Source organism: Rhinopithecus bieti, unplaced genomic scaffold (genome assembly GCF_001698545.2).
Source record: "Rhinopithecus bieti isolate Rb0 unplaced genomic scaffold, ASM169854v2 scaffold_14549, whole genome shotgun sequence".
NCBI classification, from domain to species: Eukaryota; Metazoa; Chordata; class Mammalia; order Primates; family Cercopithecidae; genus Rhinopithecus; species Rhinopithecus bieti.
Genome location: NW_016808027.1, coordinates 1514558 through 1541219, shown reverse-complemented (window position 1 = coordinate 1541219; position 26662 = coordinate 1514558). Strand labels below are relative to the sequence as shown.

General features: G+C 37.9%; 1 protein-coding gene across 2 annotated transcripts in view; it reads left to right on the top strand.

The window, feature by feature from the left end:
* The window catches only part of PPME1 (protein phosphatase methylesterase 1), an 83354-nt gene that overhangs the window by 13100 nt on the left and 43592 nt on the right, over positions 1-26662 (top strand). For both annotated transcript variants that reach the window (XM_017885234.1, XM_017885233.1), the window contains exons 2-3: positions 20061-20154; positions 20684-20776. In XM_017885234.1, coding sequence (XP_017740723.1) covers positions 20061-20154; positions 20684-20776 — 187 coding nt within the window. The remainder of the gene's footprint in view (positions 1-20060; positions 20155-20683; positions 20777-26662) is intronic.

Sequence of the window (26662 nt, the reverse complement as noted above, 5' to 3'; positions counted from 1 at the left end):
TTTTTTTTTTTTTTTTTTTTTTGAGATGAAGTCTTGCTCTGTCGTCGCCCAGGCTGAAGTGCAGTGGCCGGATCTCAGCTCACTGCAAGCTCCGCCTCCCGGGTTTACACCATTCTCCTGCCTCAGCCTCCCGAGTAGCTGGGACTACAAGCGCCCGCCACCTTGCCCGGCTAGTTTTTTGTATTTGTTTTTTTAGTAGAGACGGGGTTTCACCGTGTTAGCCAGGATGGTCTCGATTTCCTGACCTCGTGATCCGCCCTTCTCGGCCTCCCGAAGTGCTGGGATTACAGGCTTGAGCCACTGCGCCTGGCCCATCCTGAATTTAATAGGGAAGTAAATGGGAGGGAGGAGCCATAGACTTAGAGTAAAATTTTAAAAATATGATTATTGAAAGCTTGCAAAAATGAACTTGTGCCCTATTTATATTCTTCTGTGATTCCATATTTGTATCTCTCTGTCTTTATTCTTTTAAGAAATATATCTTAGGTGGTTGTTGTGAGGATTAAATTTGTATAATGCTTATAAAGTGCCTAGTTCATATACATGTCTAGCTTGTTTCATTTAATCCTTTTCATTCCTTTAATTAAACAGCTTTTCCTTAAGCATAAGAACCATTGTTCATTATATATAAAAACCACTTTTAATTGAGTTTTTCTGTGTTAATCAACTGAACTATATTATTAGCTGGGTTTCATAAAAAATGGCATTTTAGCATATTGTGGATAAGTAGGCTTCGGAGTGGAGCTACCCACAGAATTTACCAATATTTTATAATACTCTTGGGAGAAACGTGTCTTGGTGCTCCCAATCAACTCATTTTTAAGTTGGAAAATCTCTATACTAACATTTTTTCACTGATTATTGGGAATTCTAATCTTTTGTAGCTAATTAGAGGATTTGTATTTTTGCCTCTTCCCTAACCAGATTAATGTTTAGTAAGGGTGGTACTTTAAATTTTTATAGCGTTTGAGTTAACAAAATCTTCACGCCAGATACCATCCTTGTGAATCCTTTTCCCTTCTGATTATGTTAACATGTTCCACAAGAAAGACTGGATGTCCCATTTATGAGCTCTCATGGATTATTTCATAGCCATAGTGTGCAGTGACTGTTTCCCTACTTCCCCCCTGCATGAGCTCTTTGAAGGAAGGAAGTAAATTTTAATCAATGGGAACTTCTAGTCTGCTTATTTCCCTAGTGCCTAGGAAGTATATCAGGGCCTGCCATGCAGGACAAACTCAAATGTCTCTTCAATTGAATTGAGATTAAATTAGCTGCTTATATAAGCAAATTGTGACTGGAAAGAAGCTCTGAAATGATTGCCCTAATGATATTTACTGTTTGCCTATGAAGTATTTTTTTTTTTTTTTGAGATGGAGTCTCACTCTGTCACCCAGGCTGGAGTACAGTGGCGCAATCTTGGCTCACTGCAACCTCCGCCTCCCGGGTTCAAGCGATTCTCCTGCCTCAGGCTCCCGAGTAGCTGGGATTACAGGTGCATGTCACCACAACCAGCTAATTTTTGTATTTTTAGTAGAGACGGGGTTTCACCATGTTGGTCAGGCTGGTCTCGAACTCCTAACCTCGTGATCCACCCACCTTGACCTCCCAAAGTGCTGGGATTAGAGTTGTGAGCCACCGCGCCCGGCCTGAAGTATGTCTTTTATTCTAGATCATCATGACATTCAGATGAGTCTGGGGAGGGGATCGTATGGCTGTTGGTCTGAAATATACTTCATTAGAGGCTTCTATATGAACCTGATTGGTTTTCAAACTTCAAACCTGTTTGCTTTCTTCTTCTTGTGGTAGAATAGTAGCTTACATAAATGCTGATTATTGAGTAATGCCACACATGTTGATTTTGAGGGTAAGCAACTGCATTAGCCTTTGCAAAACATCAAAAAGCCTATATTCTGTCTGTTCTCTTGCTTTCATTAATGGTGTTTCAGTGGCCTTTTTTGTTTGTTTGAGCCCAGATCGTTTTAGAAAAGTTGTCATTATATCCTTTTTTTTTTTTTAACTTTTCAAGTTGTAGAAAAAGAAGTTAATAATTACGTTGTTTTTCCTGTTGGGCGAAAGGTGGAAACAAAATTTAGAAAATTTATTTTCTAATTTAGGCAAAGTACAATTCTTTATTATCAAAGGTATAAGATTACACCTGTTCTCCCTGTGCTACAGCAGTCTGTGTTTATCCATGCACTTTAAGCAAAGTACATTTTTATGTGGTCTGACTCAGCAGGTTGGAAGTTCCTATGGCTTAAATATCTTATCTGAAGATGGTTTTAAGTGAGGTAAGGTTTCATTTATTTGCTTGAAAGCACATCATATAATTGGGCTGTAAGTGTCCTGTTCTGCTTAATGCAAGAGATTTTGTGAAATGCTTCTGTTTCCATTTTTGGATTCCATGATGTTCAACACAGAAAAGTAATAGTAATGAGAGCTAGGATTTTTAACCACATGGCAAATCAGTATTTAATAAATTAAAACTCTTTAGGAAGGCCTTCTGTATTCTCTCTCTGTGAATGGCATTGGGAAAACTTGAGAGTTTTCCTTGATTCTTCCTTCTCACTTCACTCTTCAGCTCCCTCCAATCATGATCATAACAGTTCTAAACCTTGACTTTGTTCTTAGTCTACATGGTGCTCAACCTTGCTACAAGGTTCTTCTACCAATCGTTACTATCCCTACAGCAGGAACCAGTCCTCTTCCTAGGGATTTCAGGGTGTTCATTGCCAGCTTTGATGATTTCAAGAATGGGGAACTTAATATTATTTCGAGGATAGTATTGAAAACTGATAGGGAAATGGCCCTGAGAGTCAGATTCTAGCTCAGCTACTTCCCATGGTCTTAGACAAGTTATTTAAACTCCATTGGCCTTAGTTTTCTCGTTTGGAAAATGGGGATAATAATAGCTACTCCAGAAGCTTAGTGTAGAAATTAATTCCTGTGTTTATCTCCATTGTCTCCTCAAATTTCATTAAGTTATAGTAATTTGGAAAAAGGAATAAAGCTAAAGGACAAAGAAGAGTAGGGATATAAGATGCTTACAAAATTTAGGAAGATAGAAAGCAAGTTGATAAATATTTAGAAGAGAAAACTGAAAACTACTTTTAGAAAGAGAATGAAAGTTCAAGCTAATCCATATCAGAGAATGAAATTTAGAAAGAGAATGAAAGTTCAAGCTAATTGAATATGGATTAAAGGCTCAAGAATTCCAGGTACTAGGTGCCTGTAAAAAGGGACTTAGAGTTTTCTTCTAAGAGTTTACCAGTTTTGGCTCATACGTGCCAGTCTGTGATCCATTTTGAGTTAATTTTTATGTATGATATGAGGAATGAATCCAATTTCATTCTTTTGCATGTAGATATCCAGTTATCCCAGCACGATTTAACTGAAAAGGTTTCTTTTGCTATTAAATTATCTTGGCACCCTTGTCAAAAGTCAATTGACCATAAATGTATATGTTTGTTTTTGAGCCATCAATTCTGTATCATTGATTTATATAGCAATCTATATATTGGTGCTACACTGTCTTTTGATTACTGTAGCTTTTTGTAGTAAGTTTTGAAATCAGGAAGTGTATTGTTTCCAACTTTGTTCTTTTTTAAAAAACTTATTTTGGGTCCCTTGAATTTCCATATGAATTTTAGGATGAGTTTGTCAACTTCTGCAGAGAAGCCAGGTGTAATTTTGATAGGCGTTGCTTTGAATCTGTAGAGCAATTTGAGAAGTATTGCCAACTTAATAATACTCAGTCTTCCAATCCATCAACACTGGATGTCTTTCTTTTTATTTATGTCTTCTTTAATTTCTTCAACAGTACTACATAGTTTTCAGTGTTTAAGTCTTGCATTTATTTGGCTATATTTATTCCTGCATATTTTATTCTTATCAGTGGTATTGTAAATGGAATTGTCCTATTGATTTTATTTTTGGAGTGTTAATTGCAAATTACAGAAATACAATTGATTTTTATATATTGGTCTTATTTTCTGAAACCCTGCTGAATTTGTTCCTGTAGTTTTTTAATGGATTCCTAAGGATTTTGCCCTACACATTTTAACATGTATAGGTAATATAAAAGTCCAAGTTTAATCAATATCTCTGCTGTTCTTCTGAAGTAATACAATGACTTTAGCAACCTGTGGCAGGTGGAATAACAACATCCCAAGGTTGCTAAAGTCTGAATCCCTGGAACCTGTGAATATGTTATTTTACATGGCAGAGAGGAATTAAGGTTGCTAATCAGCTGACCTTAAAATAAAGAGATTATCATGGATTATCTGAGTGGGCCCAGTGTGATCGTTGGTGTCTTTTAAAGAGAAGAAAACAGAAGAGCAAGTCAGAGCCTGAGAGATTTGAAGATGCTGTGTTGCTTGCTGGCTTTAAAATGGAGGAAGAACTTGTAAGCCAAGGAATACAGGCTGCCTCCAGAAGCTGGAGATGGTATTTAGACCTCTCAATCTGGGCACTAGACTAACTCATTGCTACTATTCTGGTTATTGCTTATAGGCCTTTGTAGTAGTCATAGCTAGAATTGTGAGTTCATACTGATACTTCTTTCTTTCTTTTTTTTTTCTTTTTTGAGATGGAGTCTTGCTCTGTCGCCCAGGCTGGAGTGAAAGTGGCACTATCTCGGCTCACTGCAACCTTCGCCTCCCGGGTTGAAGCAGTTATCTGCTTCAGCCTTCCGAGTAGCTGGGATTACGGGCACCTGCCACCACACCTGGCTAATTTGTGTATTTTTAGTAAAGATGGGGTTTCACCATCTTGGTCAGACTGGTCTTGAACTCCTGACCTCGTGATCTACCTGCCTCAACCTCCCAAAGTGCTGGGATTACAGGGGTGAGCCACTGTGCCCGGCCCATACTGATATTTCAAAAGGAAGGACAAAAAGAATCAAGAGTTCACCCTGACATTTTCATTTCAAAACTAAGATTACAGGGTTTTTTACTTTTCTGATTTTTATCTAATTATCTCTTCCCTTACAATGAAAGTCTTGGTTCCTGATGACATTAACCTAACTACCTATTTGCTTTATCCAAATATGTATGCATATGATGTTCAAAATAACAAACTGTGCTACCATTAAAAATAACCAACAGTATGATTTCTGAATACTGTTTAAAATTTATTTTCAAAATAAATAAATAAATAAATAAAATTTATTTTCAGTTCTTTTTTTTCCTTAAAGTATATTTATCCCGCCAGAGATGTGCAGTCAAATAATTGTTTTTAAAGCCATTTGGAATAATTCTTAATACACCATTAAGTTAATTTGTTCTCTTTTATGTTAATTGTGGTAATTGGTTTGTACAAAGTGTTTAACATGCTTATAAAACAAAAATTATGTACATGACTACAATGTTGAGGTATAAAACAATATATATTCAGAAAATTATAGCTTTTTTTCCTTGTATCCTACAAGTAACTCTTTTCATTAGTTTTTGCTTTTATCAATGCACTTCAAAATATGTAAACATATATTTATACTTCCCCCTTATATGAAAGATAACATTGGCCAGGCGTGGTGGCTCACACCTGTAATTCCAACACTTTGGTAGGCCAAAGCAGGCAGATCACTTGAGCTCAGGAGTTTGAGACCAGCCTGGGCAATGTGGTGAGACCCTGTCTCTATTTAAAATTTAAAAATAATGATAAATAAATAAAATAACATACATATGATTCCACATATTGCTTTATTTATTTATTTATTGAGTCAAGGTCTCAATCTGTCACCCAGGCTGGTATGCAGTGGCATGATCATGGCTCACTGCAGCCTTGACTCCCTGGGCTCAAGCTATTCTTCCACCTCAGCTTCCCTAATAGTTGGGACTTTAGCTGTGCTCCACCGTGCCCCCTAAGTTTTGTATTTTTCATAGAGACAGTGTTTCGCCATGTTGCCCAGGCTGGTCTCAAACCCCTAGGCTTAAGCAGTCCACCCACCTCGGCCTCCCAAAGTGCCAGGATTGCAGGCATGAGCCACTGCACCTGGCTTGCCTATTGATTTTTAAATTTAAGATATTCTGATCACTTCTTATTAGTACACAGAAATCTTTTCCATTATTTTCCCTGCAGTTGTTGTGTGGACATAACCCAGTGTATTCAACCAGTCCCCTATTGATAGCCATTGGGTTTTTTTCATCCTTTTCTGTTTCAAATAGTGCTGAAATGAGCAAATTTACTCATATGTCATTTAGTATTTTGGGGGTTAGGTCCACTTTTAAGATAGTTGTCTTTAATGTTCTACAGTTTTACCATAATATATTACTTCTCTTTAAATCTTGTGGTTCACTGGGCTTCATAAATCTGTAGTTTGATGTTTCCTTAGTTCTGAAAACTTCAGCCACAGGTTAAACATTCCTAATCTGAAAATCTGCAGTACTCCAAAATCTGAAACTTTTTGAGTGCTGACATGACACAAGTCAAAACAGAGCAAGAAATGTCAGTTTATAAAATCAGAGACAGACTTTCAAGACAAAAACCATTGTTAATGAGGCAGATGACTGGAAAAAAAATATTAAGCCACCTAGCAGCATGCATTCTCATCCCTGGAGGACCCACAGTCTGGTCTCTTGACAGGGTTAGAATGTTGGTCCCCTCCAAATCTTATGTTGAAATGTAGTCACCAATGCTGGAGGTAGGGCCCAGTGGAAAGTATTGGATCATGGGGGCAGATCCCTTATGAATGGCTTAGTGCTATCCCCTTGGTAATGAGTGAATTCTGGTTCTGAGTTCAGTCGAGATCGGGTTGTTAAAAGAGAGTGGTGCACATCCCTGCCATTGGCTCCCACTCTTGCCATGTGATGTGGCTGCTCCAGCTTTACCTTCTACCATGATTGTAAGCTTCTGAAGCCCTCATCAGAAGCAGATACTGGTAGCATGCTTCTTGTACAGCCTGCAGAACCCCAAGCCAAAATAAACCTGTTTTCTTTATCAATTATCCAGCCTCAGGTATTTCTTTGTAGCAGTGCAAGAATGGACAACACAGAAAATTGATACTGAAGAGTTGGACGTTGCTATAAAGATAACTGAAAATGTGGAAGCAGTTTTGGAACTGGATAACGGGCGGAGGTTGGAAGAGTTTGGAGGACTTTTCAGAAGAAGACAGGAAAACAAGGAAAAGTTTGGACCTTCTTAAAGACTTGGTTAAATAATTTTGACCAAAAGGCTGATAGAAATATGGACAATGAAAGCCAGGCTAATGAGGTCTCAGGTGGAAATGAGGAGTTTATTGGGAACTGGAGTAAAAGTCACCATGTTATGCCCTAGCAAAGAGTTTGCCTGCATTGTGTTGTTCATGCCATAGGAACCTGTAGAAAGTTGAACTTGAGAGTGATCAAGAGTATCTGGCAGAAGAAATTTCTAAGCAGCAAAGCATTCAAGAGGTGGCCTGGTTGCTTCTCATAGCCTGGTATCAGACACAGGAGCAAAGGAATGACTTAAAGTTGGACTTTATAGGCCAGGTGCACTGGGAGGCCAAAGTGGGAGGATTGTTTGAGTTCAGGAGTTCGAGACCAGCTTGGGCAACATAGTGAGCCTTCATCTCTACTAAAAATAAAAAAAAGTTAGCAGCTGGATGTGGTGGTATATGCCAGTAGTCCCAGATAGTCCAGAGGCTGAGGCAGGAGGATCACTCAAGTCTGGGAGATTGAGGCTGCAGTGAGCTGTGATCGTGCCACTGCACTCTAGCCTGGACAACAGAGTGAAACCCTGTCTGAAGAAAAAACAAAGTTGGAACTTGTTTTAAAATTGGAGCAGACTGTAAAAGTTTGGAAAACTTGCAACCTGGCCCTCTGGTAGAAGAGGAATCCAGGAGGGCTTTGGAGTCACCACTTACTAGAGAGATTTGCATAACTAGAAGGGAACCAATCGTCCCCTAAAACAGTGGGGAAAAGGTTTCAAAGTTGTTTCAGATGTCTTTGGGAAGGTCCCTCTCATCACAGGTCTAGAGACCTAGGAGGAAAGAATGGTTTCAGGGCCCAGGCCCAGGGCACTGCTGCCCTGCTCAGCCTCAGGACACTGCACCTTGTATCCTGGCTACTCATGCTCCAGCCAGGGCTCAAAATGCCCCAGGCACAGCTTGGGCTGCTGCTCTAGAGGGCATAAGCACTGTAAGCCTTGACCACTTCCATGTGGTTGGTAAGCCTGCATGCACATAGAATGCGAGAATGAAGAAGGCTAGGCAACTTCTGCCTAGATTTCAGAGCATATATGAGAAAGCCAGGGTGCTGCAAGGGCAGAGCTCCTGCAGAGAAACTTTGCTAGGGCAATGCTGAAGGGAAATGGGGGGTTGGAGCCCCCTTCAAAGACCCCACTGGAGCATCATCTAGTGGAATTGTGGGAAAGGAGCTGCCACACTTCAGACCTTAGAATGGTAGAGCCACCAGCAGCTTGCATCCTGAGCATGGAAAAGCTGCAGGCACTCAACTCTAACCTCTGAGATAAGCTGGCAGGGCTATATCCTACAAGCAATAGGTGGAGCTGCCCAAGGCCTTGGGAGCCCACCCCTTGCACCATTGTGCCCTGGACGTGGGACATGGAGTCAAAAGAGATTATTTTTGGAGCTATAAGATTTAATGACTACCCCGCTGGGTTTCAGACTTTGATAGGGCTTGTCGCCCCTTTCTTTTGGCCAGTTTCTCCATTTTGGAATGGGAATGTTTACCCAATGCATGTACCACCATTGTGTCTTGGAAGTAAATAATTTGTTTTGGTTTTACAGGCTCGTAGGTACATCTCAGACTGCTTCCACATCATAGGTGGAAGGAGATGAGTCTTAGATGAGACTTAGGACTTTGGACTTGATGCTGAAACAAGTTAAGACTTTGGGGGAACTATTGAGAAGAGGTGATGGTATTTTGCAATGTGAGAAGGAGATGAAATTTGAGGGGCCAAGGGCAGAATGATATGGTTTGGATGTTTGTCCCCTCCAAATCTCATGTTGAAATGTAATCCCCAGTGCTGGAGGTGGGGCCTAGTGGGAGGTGTTGGATCATGGATGCAGATCTCTCATGAAAGGTTTATTGCCATCACCTTGATAATGAGTGAGTTCTTGCCCTGAGTTCTCTCCAGATCTAGTTGTTTAAAAGAGTGTGGCACCTCCCCTTTCTCTTGCTTCTGCTCTCACCATGTGACGCAGATACTCCCACTTCACCTTCCACCATGATTGTAAGCTTCCTGTGGCCCTTACCAGGAGCAGATGCTGGTACCATGCAGAACCATTAGCCACTTAAACCTTTTTATAAATTACCCAGTCTCATGTGTTATGTTACAGCAATGCAAGAACAGACTTAACACAGCCCTCAACTGTTTCTGATGTTTCTTCTCACCTAAAAAATAAAATACCGTGTTTGGTAACCTTTTAATCAAACACAACATTGTAGGTAGGAGACTGAATGCCTGCCATTGTTGGTTGTTGCTTTTATTTAATAACCGATAGAGATGTTCTGTGATGTTACTATGCTGGTTGGTTACCCTGAGTACATTATGTTTTTTCACTGTATTAATGGTGTGTTGTATCTTTTACTGTTAAGTACTTACATGTGAATAAGTGTAAGAAAAATGATTATCAGTAACATGTAAGTTCAATCAGGAATGATGGTGATGCCAAACAACCATAGATTTTCCACATGGGTGGCTAAGATAGTGACACCATTGCTTTCTGATGCTTCAGTTTACACAAACTTTGTTTTGTGCACAAAATTATTAAAAACATTGTTTAAAATTACCTCTAGGCCATGTGTATAAGGTCTATATGAAACATAAATGAATTGTGTGTTTAGACTTGGGTCCCGTCCCCAGGATATCTCATTGTGTATATGCAGATATTCCAAAGTAAAAAAAAAAAAAAGGAAACAAACTGAAATTTGAAACACTTCTGGTCCCACACAGTTTGGGCAAGGGGTGCTCAACCTGTAGGGCTTCTTCAAATACTGCTTTTATTCCACTCTCTTATTTCCTTTCAGAACTTCAGTTTGACGTATTTAAGACTGACTTACTCTTCCCTTCATATGTCTTAACTTTTATATTTTCCATCTTCTGTTTGTATTTTGGATTCTAGATGTATCTAGGTGTATCTGAACAAATTCACTACTAGTTTACCCTTCTCCTTAACTGTGTCTAATCAGTTAAACTCGACTGTTTTTTAATTTTAATTCTTTTCATTCTAGAAGCTTGTTTCAAGTTTCTGTTCATTTAAATGTATTAAGCAGTTATTTTATATTGTATTTGATAATTTTTTTATGTGAACTCTTTACAGGTCTGTTTCCTCACATATTTTATGCTTTTTGATTGTGAGATGGTAATTTGCCTTGGAACTTTGTGAAAGTTCTTAGTCCTAGAATGAAGATTGACTCTTCAAGGAGGATTTGCCTTTGTTTCTCTTGGGTGTCCTGAGGGCACTACCAGTTGGATCCACTTTACATTCTCATCTTGAAACTTCTTGGGATATGTAAATGATATGTATTTAGCTCCATATCAGTTTGAGAGCCATGTTTGTTTTTTCTTGCTTCTCTCTTCTGAATGCCAAGTTTTAAGACAGGCTTTTTTGTTGTTGTTGTTGTTAAATTTAATCCTGAGATTGTGGTAAGGAGCAGAAAGTTCATTGTTTCAACCTTTCACTGAGCTTATGATCTTTTGAGATCCCAGCTTGATGGGAGAAAGGTTTCCTGCTGGGCTCCTCAGCAAGGCTTCCTACCTTGGGCTTTGTGTCCTGTTCTGTGTGCCCCAGGAAACCGCAGAACTTCAAGTTCGGACAGTTGGCAAATGCCATCAAGATAAAAGCCAGATTTAATGGTCTAAGTGCCTCTCTGGGTTTCCACCCTACTTAACTTTTGGCCTGGGTCTTCCCTGTTCCTTACTTTCTTGCCAGCTCATTCTATGCATTTAAAAGAATGAATGACTATATAATTATAATATATAAGATCGTTATATATAATTAATAATTATACACTATGATTGTATAAATGTAACATCTATATATTTTTTACACACACACACTTACATATAATTTTAGCCAATATTTCTCAAGTTGGATCTATTAATTACCATAGACAGAAACAGTTCCTAACATAAGAAGTCTATACTCAGGCAGACTGTCAATCATTGTGTGAAAATGGGGAACACTATTTTCTAACATGCAAAGTTTCAAAATTAATGTCCCTTTCTCATGAAGCTGATGGAGGATGTGTTTCATCAAAATAAGAGACTATAACAAGAAAAATATGGGATATGGGATTAGGGATTCAACACAGGTGAAAGGCAAGAAGAATTCCTGAGATGATAGTAAAATGTTACCAGTTCATCATATCAAACAGCAGGCAGTCCCATTTGGAGAAGATGAATGGAGGGTGCCAGAAATGGAAATTTGAGTGAAAAATAGACCTGGTAGATTATTTAATGTGAATGACCAAATATTAAGAGAAGTTTTACAGAATTCAAAGGCTTTCTTTGTTTAAAATTGTGAAATACTCATACAGAAAAGTAAAGTATAAATGTACAGTTCAAAAAATAATTCTCATGTGTCCATCACCTAGCTTATGAAGTAAAACGTTATCAGCACCTTAGAAACCTGTTTGTCTCTCCTCGAGAGCATCTCTGTTTCCCAAACTGGTATTGAATTGCATGATAATCAGTGCCTGGCTTTTCTTTATTGTTTTACCACTTGTGCATGTGTATATTAAAAATACATTATTTAGCTTTACCTGTTTTGAACATTATTATTAATGGAATTATACAGGATTTATTCTTCTGTGCTTATTTCTTTCTCTAAGTATTTTTCAAATTCATGTAACTTTTAAATTTATTTTCACTGCTATGCTATATTCTATTATCCCGATACATCACAGTTTGTATATTCTATTGGTGATGCATATTTAGCTTGCTTGTTATTCTTTGCTTTTATAGACATGTGTCTACAAACATTCTTATATGTGTGTTTTGATGCCTGTGTGCAGGAGGTTCTTTGTAAAGTAAAATTACCAAGTTGAAGGACACTTGTCTAATTTTATTAGGTGATGCTTTACTGTTTTCCAAATAGCCTTCCCTGTTTCCTTGTTAATACCTGTTAATGTCTGGCTTCCTGTATTTTGTAAACATGATGGATGTGAAATAGGATACTTCACTGTAATTTTAAATTTATGTCTCTTAAATTGGAAACCTTTTCGTATGTTTATGGGCTGTTTGTGTTTCCTCTTTAGGGAAAAGCCTATTAATGTCTTTTGCCTATCAAAAGGTTTTGGGAAACAATTAGTGACACTGTAATAGAAAACTAAGCAAACAAAATTAAAAAGACAATTATTCTGGAAAAAACTAAAAGTTGTACAAGGAGTACAATTGGTCTACCATGTGGCTCAACTATAAACCATGTTTCTATAATAACTAACAGGAAGTACTTACTAATAATCACTTTTCAAAGCTTACAATTGAAGAAATGCCAACAGTCACATAACTCATAGTTATTGGAAATGAAATTTAGACTAAAAGAATCTGACTTCAGAGCCCATGTTCTTATCCATGAAACTGTGCTTACTGCTCTCTGTATGTAGCCATAGTATGAAAATGGTGTATAGTTTAATGAAAAGGTATTTATTTTAATGAAGTTCAAGTCCTGTATCTTTTTTATCACTTCTGCTTTGGGTGTTGTATCTGAGAAACTGTTGCCTAATCCAACATCACAGAGTTTTACTTGTTTTTTTCTTCTCAGAGTTTTATAGTTTTAGCTCTTCTATTTAGGTTTATGATACACTTTGAGTTAATTATGTATATGGTGTGAGGAAGGGGTCTGGATTTGTACGTTTGCATGTGGATATCCAGTTGTCCCAGTATCATTTCCCCCATTGAATTGATCTTGGCCCCTTTGTTGAAAATCAGTTTGTTACAGGAAAGAGGTCCCGATCCAGACCCCAAGAGAGGGTTCTTGGATCTTGCTCAAGAAAGAATTCAGGGCAAGTCCACAGTGCAAAGTAAAAGCAAGTTTATTGAGAAAGTAAAGTGGTGAAAGAACAGCTACTCCATAGAGAGAGTAGAGGTTCCCGAAAGTAAGAGGAGGAACGCATCCACTCTAGATATAATGCTTGTATATATGGAGAGATGTGTTCTGCTACAAGGGTTTGTGATAAAGGATTAATTTCTTAATTACTATATTTTTGCAAGAATCGATATTATTAACTTTAAAGCAAAATTAGGAATGCCTTTGTTCTCCAGATATCAGGATAGCTGGAAGCTCCCAAGTGTGGATCTGTTTAGTAAATGTTATTAATTTGTTCCCTTAACCATAAACACCTAGAGGCTAGGAATGCCTAACTTTCTGAGAATGCAGCCCAGCAAGTTCCAGCCTCATTTTCCTAGCCCTCACTCAAAATGGAGTTGCCGTGGTTCAAATGCCTCTGACAAATTGACTATAAATACTAGTTTATTTCTGGACTTTTGATTCTATTTAGATGATCTCTATGTCTGTTCTTATACCTGTACCACAGTCTTGATTGATGTAGTATCCCATTTGCTTTTACTAGAAAGTTTATAAGGATTAAGTAAGGATTATTAACCTCAAAGCTATTTAATAATGGTAATAAATATTTATTGAGAAACCAAGCTAAGTGCTTTATGCACATTAATTAGTTTCAGACTGTCAACAGATATTAGTCATTGATGTGTATCAGACTCTGGGCTGGGAATACATCAGTGAAGTAATGGAGAACCTTCTTGTTCTAATGGATCTCACATTAGTGGTGAATTAGTTGGGGTGACTGGAGGATAATAACAAATATGGGAATAAGATAATTTTAGAAAATGATTAGTTTTATGATAAATAGAACAGACTAATTTGAGAGTAACCAAGAGATGAAAGGGCATCTTTGATCCTCATAATAACACCTATAAAATGGGTACTATAATCCCCTGACATGAAGCAACTCAGGCTTACAGAAGTAAAGTGACTGCCCAGGGTCCCATAGTTTAATAAAGGCAGAACTGGGTTGTGAAAATAAACCTTTAGTTGGTAGCAAATGGAAAATGAATTCAGATTTAGGAACTAATAAGAATGCAGTATCTCCTCATTCTTTTTCTCTTTCTGCTGGAAATAGGTTGTTAAGGTCAAATTATAGGCTAAGCGTTCTTAATTTGGGATTCATAGATAGGTTTCTTGAAGCCAGTGGAATTATATGCAAAATAAATGTGCATGCATTTTTTTCTAGATTGAGGGTTCATAGCTTTCATTAAATTCTGAACATGGTCTGTGACAATAGCGAAACGTCCATAAACACATTTGATTCATGGGACTCAGGCAAACACCATATTTCCTTTGTGTCTTTCACAGCACCACTTTGTCTCCTCTCTGCAAACTTCTTCCTTTGGCAATAGGAGGTGGGAGGAAATTATTTATTTTGTTAGGTTTGAAATAAATTCTATTCTAATGTAAAAAAAATTATACAGTTACCTACCAGAGTAGATTTTGATTTATAAATTGTAGGACTTAATTATTCGTTTCTCATTTCAAAAAAGTTTAAATTGACTTTGATCTGCTGTCATATCTTTCTTTTTTTTTTTTTTTTTTTTTTTTTTGAGCGGAGTCTTGCTCTGTCGCCCAGGCTGGAGTGCAGTGGCTGGATCCTCAGCTCACTGAAGCTCCGCCTCCCAGCGTTCACGCATTCTCCTTTCCTGCAGCCTCTCTGAGTAGCTGGGACACATGGCGCACGCCACCTCGCCGCCGCTAATTTTTTGTATTTTTAGTAGGACGGGGTTTCACCGTGTTAGCCCAGGATGGTCTCGATCTCCTGACCCCTCAGTGATCCGCCCATCTCGGCCTCCCAAAGGTGCTGGGATTCAAGCTTGAGTGAGCCACCGCGCCCGGCCGCAATCATCTTTCATATCTTGAACATTCCCAAGATTTGTTCCTTGCCTTTGAAAGGTCATTCTGTGTTTTCTTACTTTTAATTCCATTGCCAGTTAAGTCTCCCATTCTTTTCTCTTTTTTCTTTGTCAACCCTATTAACTGATCCCATCCTTTTCTAGCCAGGTTATTGCAACATATTTTTTCCCAAAATCAAGTCCATCTTGTGCCTGTAACCAGATTGATCTTTCTGAAAGACTTTTGTCCCTACATTTTATTGACTCTTCATTTTCTTTTTTTGTTTGTTTGCTTTTTGGAGACACGGTTTCACCCTGTCACCCAGGCTGGAATGCAGTGGTGTGATCACAGCTCACTGCATCCTTGATCTCCTGGGCTCAAATCATCTTCCTGCCTCAGCCTCCTGAGTAGCTAGAACCACAGGCGCGCACTACCATGCCTACCTAATTTTTTTTTGGTTTTAGTAGAGACGAGGTCTTGTTGTGTTGTCCAGGCTGGCCTCGATCTCCTGAGCTCAAGCGATCCTCCCCCCTTGACCTCCAAAGTGCTGGGATTACAGGCATGAGCCACCGTGTCCAGCCTGGCTCTTCATTTTCTCCCATCCAAGTACTAACCAGGCCCGACCCTGCTTAGCTTCTGAGATCAGATGAGATCGGGCGCATTCAGGGTGTTATGGCTATAGACTGGCTGTTCATTTTCTATGATATCATCCATGACTGTTGGGCCCTTCCAAAAAAATCGCACACATACAAATAACCAGAAAAAGAACATATATCCCCATTTTATTAAGCTAACATTCTTTTTCCACTATCTAATTGTGTCACCTTCTTTTGGCATTTCAAAAATGCTGTATTATTCCCACCTCATTCTGTTGTTTTCAGTGTTCCTTCTGACAGGCAGCAGGCTGGCTCCTTATCTGCCTGAAATGTCTTATCCCTTTCTCCCTCCCTATTTCCATCAGCGCAGATTCTTTCTGTCCTTCAATGCCTAGCTTAAGTGTGTCTGTGTGCTTTTTTTAAAGCCTGCCTTTATTCTCCAAGCTGGAAGTAATCTTTCTCTCCTCCTTTGAACATTCAATGCACTTTAGCTATACTTCTTAGGGTATTTAACTCTTTGTACATTTTGTTAGATATTTACGTACTTAATACTAACTTCTTGACAGCAGATGCGTTGTCTCTCTAGTTTTATAATTATCCCAGCATCTCCCATTATCCTATGTCAGTTCCAGCCTTATACATTTAATAGGTTCTTAGTAAATATTTTTTGAGTGAATTAATCTTTTTTTTGAGAGAGAGAGACAGGGTCTCACGGTTTTGCCTGGATTAGAGTACAGTGGCTATTCACGAGTGTGATAGTAGTGCACTACAGCCTTGAACTCCACAGCTTAAGTGATCATCCTGTCTCAGTCTCCCAAGTAGCTGGGACTACAGGGGTGCACCACCACACCCAGCAATAAATTCTTCCTTTTAAAATGTAACTATATCAGTCTGTTTTACGCTGCTGATAAAGACATGTCCAAGACTGGGTAATTTATAAAGAAAAAGAGGTTTAATGGACTCACAGTTCCATGTGGCTGGGGAGGCGTCATAATCATGGTGGAAGGAAATAGGCACGTCTTACATGGTGGCAGACGAGAGAATTGAGACCCAGGTGAAAGAGGTTTCCCCTTATAAATTAGCCCTCAGAGCTCGTGAGGCTCATTCACTACCATGAGAACAGTATAGGGGAAACTGCCCCCATGATTCAGTTATCTCCCACCAGGTCCCTTCCACAACACATGGAATTATGAGAGCTACAACTCAACATGAGATTGGGTAAGGACATAGCCAAACCATATCAGTAACTTAACCTTGGTATGCTTTTGAAAGTTCTTTCACTACTTTATAATTCTTTCATTATGACCCCATGGGAGGAAAAAGTTAGTAATTAATCTAAAAATTATAATTGAAAAAAGGCCTATGCAAACTATAATGACTATAAAGTATCTAGGCATAAAATAAGAATCAATCTAAACTATATCCCTAAAATTCACAATATTCTGACTAAAATACAAAAATAATGTAAGATTCTTGCCACCTATGTAATGTCTAATATTAGTTACAAAATTAATTGAAATCTTCTAGTTTATAAACAATCATGTTTTGTGTGTGTGTATGTGTGTGTGTGTGTGTGTGTAGATGAAGTCTCACTCTGTCACCCAGGCTGGAGTGCAGTGGCACGATTTTGGCTCACTGCAACCTCTGCCTCCCGGGTTCAAGTGATTCCCCTGCTTCAGCCCTCCTGAGTAGCTGAGACTACAGGCATGTGCCACCATGGCCGGCTAATTTTTGTATTTTTAGTAGAGACGGGGTTTTGCCACATTGGCCAGGCTGGTCTCGAACTCCTGACATCAGGTGATCTGCCCACCTCAGCCCCCCAAAGTGCTGGGATTACAGGTGTGAGCCACCATGCCTGGTCCAATTATGTGTTTAAAAGAAGTTGTTAGGGGTATGCTAGAAAATCTCTGTAGGAGTAGGAGCAACCTTTGGAGATGGAGAATTATTGATTCCTTAAATAAATGGGAATTACTCGTTTGGTAGAAATAAGTTGGGTAGTCCCTGAAACCTGTTTTATTATTATTATTATTATTTATTATTATTTTTTAAGAGATGAGGCCTCACTTGTTGCCCAGGCTGGATTAGAACTCCTGGGCTCGAGTTATCTTCCCACCCTAGTCTCTCCTGAGTAGCAGGGACTACAGGCCTTTTTTGTTTTTTGGTTTTTTAAATGAAGGAAATTAGAAGTGAAGGGTGTTCTCCTGTGAATAATTTCTATTTATAGGAAGTAATTTTTCTTTAACTGGTACCTGGCTAACTTGTAAAGGTTCTTTGGCACTGGCAGAGTCAGCTATATTTAGACTACAAAAAGAAAACCTCTAATAATGTGCACTTAAGCCTTATTACTTTTCAGAAGCATAAATGACAGCATGAGAAGATAAAAGGATGAAAGAAGTGATACAGCATTGGAGTAAAGAGCAGAGGCTTTGGAGAGAGAGTGGTAGAACTGGATTTGAATTTTGTCACTACCATATAATAGTTTTGTGGCCTTGGCAAGTTACCTTTATGTCTAAATCTGTTTTTTTGTCTGTTAAATGGGCATAAAAAGTTTTGCAAGAGTCAAATGGAATCATGTCTGTGAAGTATTTGGCACAGTGACTTACTTGTTTGTGCATAGTGAATATTAAGTACTATTACTATGATGATTTCCTAGGTCCAGATATCAGAATTCATCCATGGATCCTTAGAATCCATTATAACATGTTTGACATGCCATGTTATCATTATAATCAAATTAGTGTAGGATAGTTAGATTTGTGAGTAACTTGTGAGTAAGTAGAATTATAAATTCTGCTTTTAGTTTTCCCGTAGGATTTCAAGTGCAACCAGAAAAGGAAAAAAAGCAGGTCCAGGCTGAAGTTGCTGTTTACTTCACAATGTTATTTTTATTTCAGAAGATAGGATTATCCATCTACTGAGCAATTATCAAACGCTAGATGTATTAGATTCTTTAAAAGTAATTTTATTCAGTCTCTGCAATCCAAGGCAGAATAATTTGACCAAGTTCATAATGTGTTAGGAACTTGTAGAGAAATGGTAGGAACTATAAGGAATTTGAACTCCTCTTTCATTCCAAATCATGTCCTCTATCGTTGTATTTATAGTGCCTCTCTCTTAACATGGGGAACTGTAAAAATCCTCAGTGCTCAGGCCATGACACAGACCACTTAAATATGTTTCTAGAGGTGAGACCCAAGCATGGGTATAAAGTTCTCCAGGTGATTTCATTGTTAGATTCAGAAATACTGACCTGGTTCAATGCCTAGAACAGAGTAGACATTCAAGACATTCAATAAATGTTTCACTTTTGAAAGAATAGATCCCTTGCTACCTCTCTGCTCTGTTGTAGTTTTTTTCCAGTATTATAGTCAACCAGGAGCTTTTATATTAAGTTTTTAAAAGGAGCTTTGTATCATACTTTGTAGATATTCTCCAATCAGCCCCATAGCATATTCAGGAACATGTCTGGCAGGAGGTAATGTTTTGCTGCTGATAGAATTCTGAATTTTCTCCATTACCAGGAAGAAGAATAGGTTGGAAATTGGGGACAGCTTGAAATTTCTTTCTTGTATTCCATCCAAGGTTGACGACATAAATTGTGAATAGACACTTACTGATTTATTTTGTTTTAGAATAATTTTCGTTTTTTAATAATACATGATCAAAATAAAAGATAGTAAGGAACAGAGATTGAAAATTTTTCCTCTCATTTCCCAATCATACTTTCCTTTCCAAGATACCATAAATGTTTTATCAATATCCTTCCAGAGATGTTGAAAACATACATAAATGGTTAACATATATTTCACAATTTTACCCAAGTGATAGCACGCATATCGTGTTCATCTTGGAGTTATATATATGAATCTTGGAATTATATATTCATATATAAAGACTTTTATTAATATATTCATTTTTACAACTAACTAATATTTTTCTATCTACTACTATTTATTTTCATCAGTTCCCCTATTGAGGGATATTAGATTTTTTCCAACTTTTCTCTATTACAAACGATGTTGCATTGAATACTTAAGTCATTTCACTTCTGTGTGAGCAGTTCTTCAGATAAATTCCTGTAAGTTCAAGGTATTGATATTGTCAGTTTGCCTTCCATGGAGGTTGTATTGGGAATGACATTGGAGATTGTTTGGGAATGACAAGGAAGCATGAAAGAGTATGGAGAATTAAATGTGTAAAGGAGTAATAGTGACCAAGACTATTGACTATTGACTGAGGTAGGAATGATATTAAAGTCAGCAAGGTGAAAAATGAGCAGGTTTTGTGTGTATATGAACACAGAATTTATTTGTGATTAAAATATACTAAAGAATTTTGAAAATCCTAAAATTTTACTCTTAAATCTATGTTTGGATTTAAATACATTTTAAAATACTTATTTAAATGCATTTACATTAGTATGTAATACAATACATTAAATACATTCTTATTTAAATGCATGTTTAATATGATACTTTGTGATGAATTCTTTATATTTTTAAGAGAAAATACCTTTGCTGTTTTCATTACCGACTTACATTTAGCGTTTATTGACCAAGATTTTATGTCTTTATGCATAATTTTTCTTGAAATGTCTCTCTCTTTTTTTTCCTCAGCCCTGGAAGAAAGCGGGACTTTTCCCCTGTTCCTTGGAGTCAGTATTTTGAGTCCATGGAAGATGTAGAAGTAGAGAATGAAACTGGCAAGGATATATCCTTTGCAAAATGGCTTATTCTTTAGTGAGCTTATGATGTTATCTAAGTTAAAAGACTTGTGTAGTTTCTAAAATGTTCTTTATTCCTGCTACTTATTTCACCTTATTCCTCACTTGCTCTTTATGGAATATTGCCTGTAAGTCCATGCCAGTATCTTTCTCGGCTGTAATTGTCTAATGCATGGAGAAGGGATTAAGAATTAAATTCTTGAAACTGATAAACTGTCTTAGGGGCCCAGGGGAAGGTTTCATGAGTCAAGTGAGTTGAACTAGTTTCGTTTCTAGAATCCAGGGGCTATGTCCTCACGAGGGCAAAGGGACTATATATATATTTTTTTCATTGAACAAAATGGTCACATGGGCTTCATGCTTCAGAGGTTTGGTGTCTCAGAAATGTCTACTTACATCTCTTACATTTGGCAGTCTGCAGTTTTGCATGTAAGTTTCTAGCAGTATTACTGTGATTAAATAATGAAAAACTTCAGTAAGCAAAAGCATAGATGTTTTATCTTTAACTATTCATACACTTTTCGAGTTTACAAGAGTGGTTCAGAGGGTCCAGTCCTGCTCCTTCTGCATGGAGGAGGTCATTCTGCCCTTTCTTGGGCTGTGTTCACGGTAAGTAGGTTGTTGATAGTACAAGTTAATGTTAGCACTTTTGAAGTAATTAAAGTATAGGGACAATCTTGGAAGTTAACACGTTCTATTTGGGAAGCAAGGATTGCTATTCCAGGCATACACACAGACTGGGTGGTATGTTCTTCAGTATGTCTGAAGAACAAAGAGAAGGTTGGAGGTTTTATAAAAAGGAGAAATGTTATGTATTGTTCTTTGAGAAAGTTCATTGGCACTAGTAAAGGTTAGGGGAGAAAAAGAAAAGATAGGGAGTGAAGGAAAATGTGAAAGAGAAATTTAAAAATGTTAAAAAAAAAAGGTTTCGGAAGCTGGCAAGTTCTGTTAGATAAGTAACTGCGATGAGTAAAACTAGTCTTAGGGTCACAGCAGGTTGTTTCAGTAGCTATTAGATAAAACTGGTTTCATATTTTAGCAGGCAGTTTCAGCAGCCAGGCTTGCAGAGAATTACTTACATTCTTGCAGCAATGTCATGTGCCCTGAGTGCTTTTTCTCCCTAGCCTCTCAACTCTGTTTTAATGGGATATGACAAGAATAACCCAATTTGTGTAAACTTCCATAGTGCAATCATTGTTTACTTCTGGATGAATTTGACTAGCCTAACTCTTCATTTTATGTAGAGAAGCAGACATTTTATTTAGGTGCTTTAGATAATGTCTATCACTTTGTCTTCCATATAGAGCCTATGTAATACTTTGCACATGGAGGTACCTCATAACAATTTGGAAAATGTTTCTTCCTTTTTGAAATGATTCTTTATATTTTAATGGTGCTTGTTAGCTACAAGGAAGTAAATAATATTTGGCTAATGATACTATGGTCTAGAGTAGAAGATACGTGTCTGTGTGAATGCTGTCAATTATAGAGCTTCCTAATACCCTTGACTCTGGGGTGGGACAGCCCATGTGCAAGGAGAGATACTGCTAAGTGAGATACTAGCAACATCTGTGTTTAAAATGAAGTTGTCATCTTGTGTGTGTGTCAAGCAGATATGCATCCTCTGGTTACCACTAGAGAGCCTGAAGGACAGAAAATGAGAGCAAGTGGGAATGCAGCACTAGACACCTGGAGCCAGATGGCTGTAGAGTTGAGGAAGTCCCTGAACATAGCACTTTGTTCCTGGCAGCGGGGATTATTGGGGTTAAGTTTAAATCTCATCTTGTCTCTTCTTTTAGACTATGAATTCCTTGAAAATAGGGATAACTTCTGTCTTTTTCTTTTTTTCCCCAAATGGCTTGAAACAGTTCTTTAAACATAGGCACATATTCAACTGCTAATTAGCTGATTTGGCCCTTGTCTTGTTTGCTACTTTTTTCTCTTACTGTAGGATAAATTGTCTGACTTGTCCATAAGTACCAGGTTCTCTCTTGTCTCTGGACCAGTACTGTCCAATAGAAATACTGTGCAAACCACATATATCATTTTAAATTTCTTAGTAGACACTTTAAATAGATAAAAAGAAACAAATTAATTTTAATGTATATATATTTAACTATTGTATCCACAATATCACTTCAACGTGTGGAAGTAATTATATTGATTACCTAATCAATATAAAAATTATTATTGAGATATTTACATCTATTTTTATACTGTAAATTTGAAAATTTTATACTTACAGCACATCTCAGTTTGGGCTAGCCACATTTCAAATCATAGCTTTAGTCATTTACTTCGCAAATAGATTGCAAAGTTTTTTGGAGGCAAATTCCATGGCTTGTTATGCCCAGCACATATTGTACGCTCAAAAAATTTTATGTATGTATTTATTTTTTAAGAGACAGAATCTTGCTATGTTGCCCAGGCTGGACATGAACTTCTAGGCTTATGAGTAATTTTCTTCCATCTTTCTATTTTCTAGGTTTTCAGTTAAATGTTTATTACTTTCATAATTTAAAGATTGTTTTTTCTTTTATTGGAAACTATTTTCAAGGGAAAAGGTCATATTCACTTCTGGATCTGACAAGTTTGGCAAACTGAAACTTGTCAAGAGAAGAGCAATCAAGATGAGAATACTTTAAACAGTAGCATTTAAGGAACAGTTGAAGGAACTGAAAGGGGTTTGCCTGAAGAAAAGAAAGACTTGGGAGACATAATATTTGCTTTCAGTTGTATTTTTGTATGTATTTTTAAGACAGGATCTCAGTTTGTCGCCCAGGATAGTGTACAGTGGCACAATCATAGCTCACTACAGCCTCAACTCCTGGGCTCAAGTGATCCTCCCACCTCAGCCTCCCAAGTAGCTAGGACTACAGGTGTGCACCACCATTCCCGGCTAATTTTTAATTTTTTTGTAGAGACAGGGTCTCACTGTGTTCCCCAGGGTGGTGTCAAACTCCTGGCCTCAAGCACTCTTCCTCCCTCGGCCTTGCAAAGTGCTGAGAATTACAGGCATGAGCCACCAAGCCTGCCCTTCTATAAGAAAAAAAGCAGCCACATTTTTTAAACATTTACTCTGTGCCAGGTACTATGCTAAGTGCTTAAGTGGATTATCCCATTTAATTTTTCTGTAATACTGTGAGATTAGGCAGATAAGGACTGAAATTTAGAGAAGTTACAGAGCCAGTGACAGCATGGAAACTCATACTTGTTCTGACTCCAGTGTGCATATTTATTTGAAGACTGCTTTTATGCCGCCTAAGAGGAAAGATTCAGGGCAGAAACTATAGAGACCTATTTTTGACACACATAGGCAGAAATTCTAAAAATTAGGACTATTACAAAGCAACCCAGGTCCTCAGCACAGGAAAAGCAAGCATCATTTCACTGAAAGGATTTAATTGTGAATGTATTCTTCCAAGTTCCTTCTTGTCCATAATTCTATAAAACCCTTGATCCTGAGTAGAACTCCTTTTCCATCTAAATGTTTTGTGCTTTGGGAGGGGAAATCCCCCAAATCCAGATTCACCAGAAGTTCTATTATCTATCAAGAGAAAGCATTTATACCTTGGCTTTAGTAACGGAAAGAAACAACCATAAAGCACTTGGGAAACTTTTATCTATAACCACTTTTGTGGAACTATCAAAGGGATATAACTATTAGAAGAAAATTATGCTGTTTTATAGGATAGTCTTTAAATATCTAGAAGATTAATTTTTGAACCTTTTATTCCTTATTTATATTCAATAGGTTAGTGATTGTAGTTGCTGCTTCAGTAGTCAAGTTTATCATATATAGTGGGTAATAATGTATACAAAAAATACAGCAAACATTTTAAGAAACTTTTGTCTCAGACTAGGTTTTGAATGTCAAAGCAGCTTAATCTATCTGAATTTTAGATAGATGGGTATAATACCTCCTAGTTAATAGGGTGGTTGTGAAAATTCAACAAAAGATGTAAGGTTCTTGGTGAAGTGCTTGACTCATAAGCACTCAGTTGTTAGATGAGTTTGCAGCAAGATACAAAGGTAATGCAGAGGAAGGAGTGATTAACTTGTGGTAGATGAGGGGTCTACAAGGAAACTTTCATAAGAGAGGACATCTGAAATGGTTTTTAAGACTAAATAGAAGTTGGATTAGCAGGGAAGGCATGCCAAGAAAAGGTAAGCACACAGGCATTGAAGAGTGTAACAGTGAAGTTTGTTTTGGAAATTACAAGTAGCTTGGCTATAGTTTGAGTAGAGTTGAAGTTGTAGTTGTATAATGTATGATGAGGGTGGGGAGCAGGGAAAGAGGTGACTAGAGAGATCACTGGAGCAAAATTATATACCTATATATATACACCTTATATACCTAGCTAGGGAATTGTACCTTTAGTTTCCTTTTACTTCTAGGTAACAGTAGAGGGAGCTATTTTTGTTTGCTTTTGTTTTTGAGACAACGTCTCACTCTGTCACCCAGGGTGGAGTACAGTGACGCAATCCTGGTTCACTGCAACCTTGACCTCCTGGGTTCAAGTGATCTTCCCGCCTCAGCCTAGTGAGTAGCTGGGACCATGGGTACACACTGTCACACTCAGCTATTTTTATTTTTTATAGAGAGGGAATCCCACTATATTGCCCAGGTTGGTCTTGAACACCTGGCCTCAAGCAATCCTGCCTCAGCCTCTCAGCGTGCTGGGTTTACAGGCATGAGCTACTGTGTCTGGCCATGGGAGCTATTTTTAAACACATTTCCCCCATCCACATCCACATTAAGCATATTTTAGGTATATCAAAATTAGAGAGGGAGTATAGAAAGCATGTTTTGCTTGACACACATTCACACTGTAAAGTTCTGGTGAGTAAAGTATCTTGATATACGTTTACCTGACTGTAATTGAGTACTACTGTTTTAGGCAATAGGAAGCTATTGAAGAGCTTTAGAAAAATCAAAATACTAGTATAGATGATTGGGCAGGAAACCACAGTGGAGGCAGGGAGACTAGTTAGAAGGCTATTCTTATATTACTCAATTCTAAATATTTGACGTCTTATGGAGTATTAATTTCTCTTGAAAAGGAGAAAGTTCATTTACATTTTCCACCATGTAAAAAACTACTTAGGATAATACTGTTTTAAGCTATTTGATTTATTTATGAAGGTATTATTAGTCTAATACCAAAACCAGGCAATGATAATACAGGAAAACTAAGCCAGTCTCACTTATAAAATAGATACAGAAGTGGGGCATAGTGGCACATACCTATAGTCCCAGCTACTTGGGAAGTTCAGGTGGGAGGAGTGCTTGAGCCCAGGAGTTTGAGGTTGTAGTGAGCCAAGATCATGCTACTGCACTCCAGCCTGGGTGACAGAGCAAGACCCCATCTCATTTATACATACATACATAAATACTCATTCACTTGCTTATTCACCTAATCCTAAGGAAAATAACAGCAGATTGATAGCATGGTAAAATAATAATACACTGTGACCAGGTAGGTTTTGTTCAAGGAATGCAAGAATGTCTCAGCATTAGAAAATCTTATCAGTATGATTCACCTCTTACTTCACTTGATGCCGCAAAAGGACTTGATAAACGATAATATCCCCTCATATTGAAAACTCTTGGCAACTAGGAATAGATGAAAAACTTCCTAAAGATTATAAAATTTATACAGAAACTAGAAAATTGCATAAATATCATGCTTAGTGGTAAAAGAGACACATTGACACATTCCTTTTAAACTCAGGGATAAGACGTGCTATGGTTTGGATATTTGACTTCTTTAAATCTTAGTTGAAATTTGATCCCTAATGTTGGAGTTGAGGCCTAATGGGAAGTGTTTAGGTCATGGGAGTGGATCCTTCATGAATGGCTTGGTGCCATTCTCATGGTAATGAGTGAGTTCTTACTCTCCTACTTCCAAGAGTTATTTAACAAGATCTGACATCTCCCTCCCCTCTTTCTGCTTCCACTTTTTTACCACATGACCTTTGCACCTGCCAGTTCCCCTTAGCCTTCCACCATGAGTGGAAGCAACATGATGCACTCAGCAGCAGGAGCAGATGCTGGTGCCGTACTTTTATACGGCTTGCAGAACTGTGACCCAAATAAACTTCTTTTCCTTATAAATTACTCAGGCTCACATTACATGATGGTGAAGGGATCAATTCAACTGGAAGAGCTAACTGTCCCAAATATATATGCGCTCAATACAGGAGCACCCAGATTCATAAAGCAAGTCCTTAGAGACTTACAAAGAGACTTAGACTCCCATACAATAATAATGGGAGACTTCAACACCCCACTGTCAACATTAGACAGATCAACGAGACAGAAAGTTAACAAGGATATCCAGGAATTGAACTCAACTCTGCACCAAGCAGACCTAATAGACATCTACAGAACTCTCCACCCCAAATCAACAGAATATACATTCTTCTCAGCACCGCATCACACATTCCAAAATTGACCACATAGTTGGAAGTAAAGCACTCCTCAGCAAATGT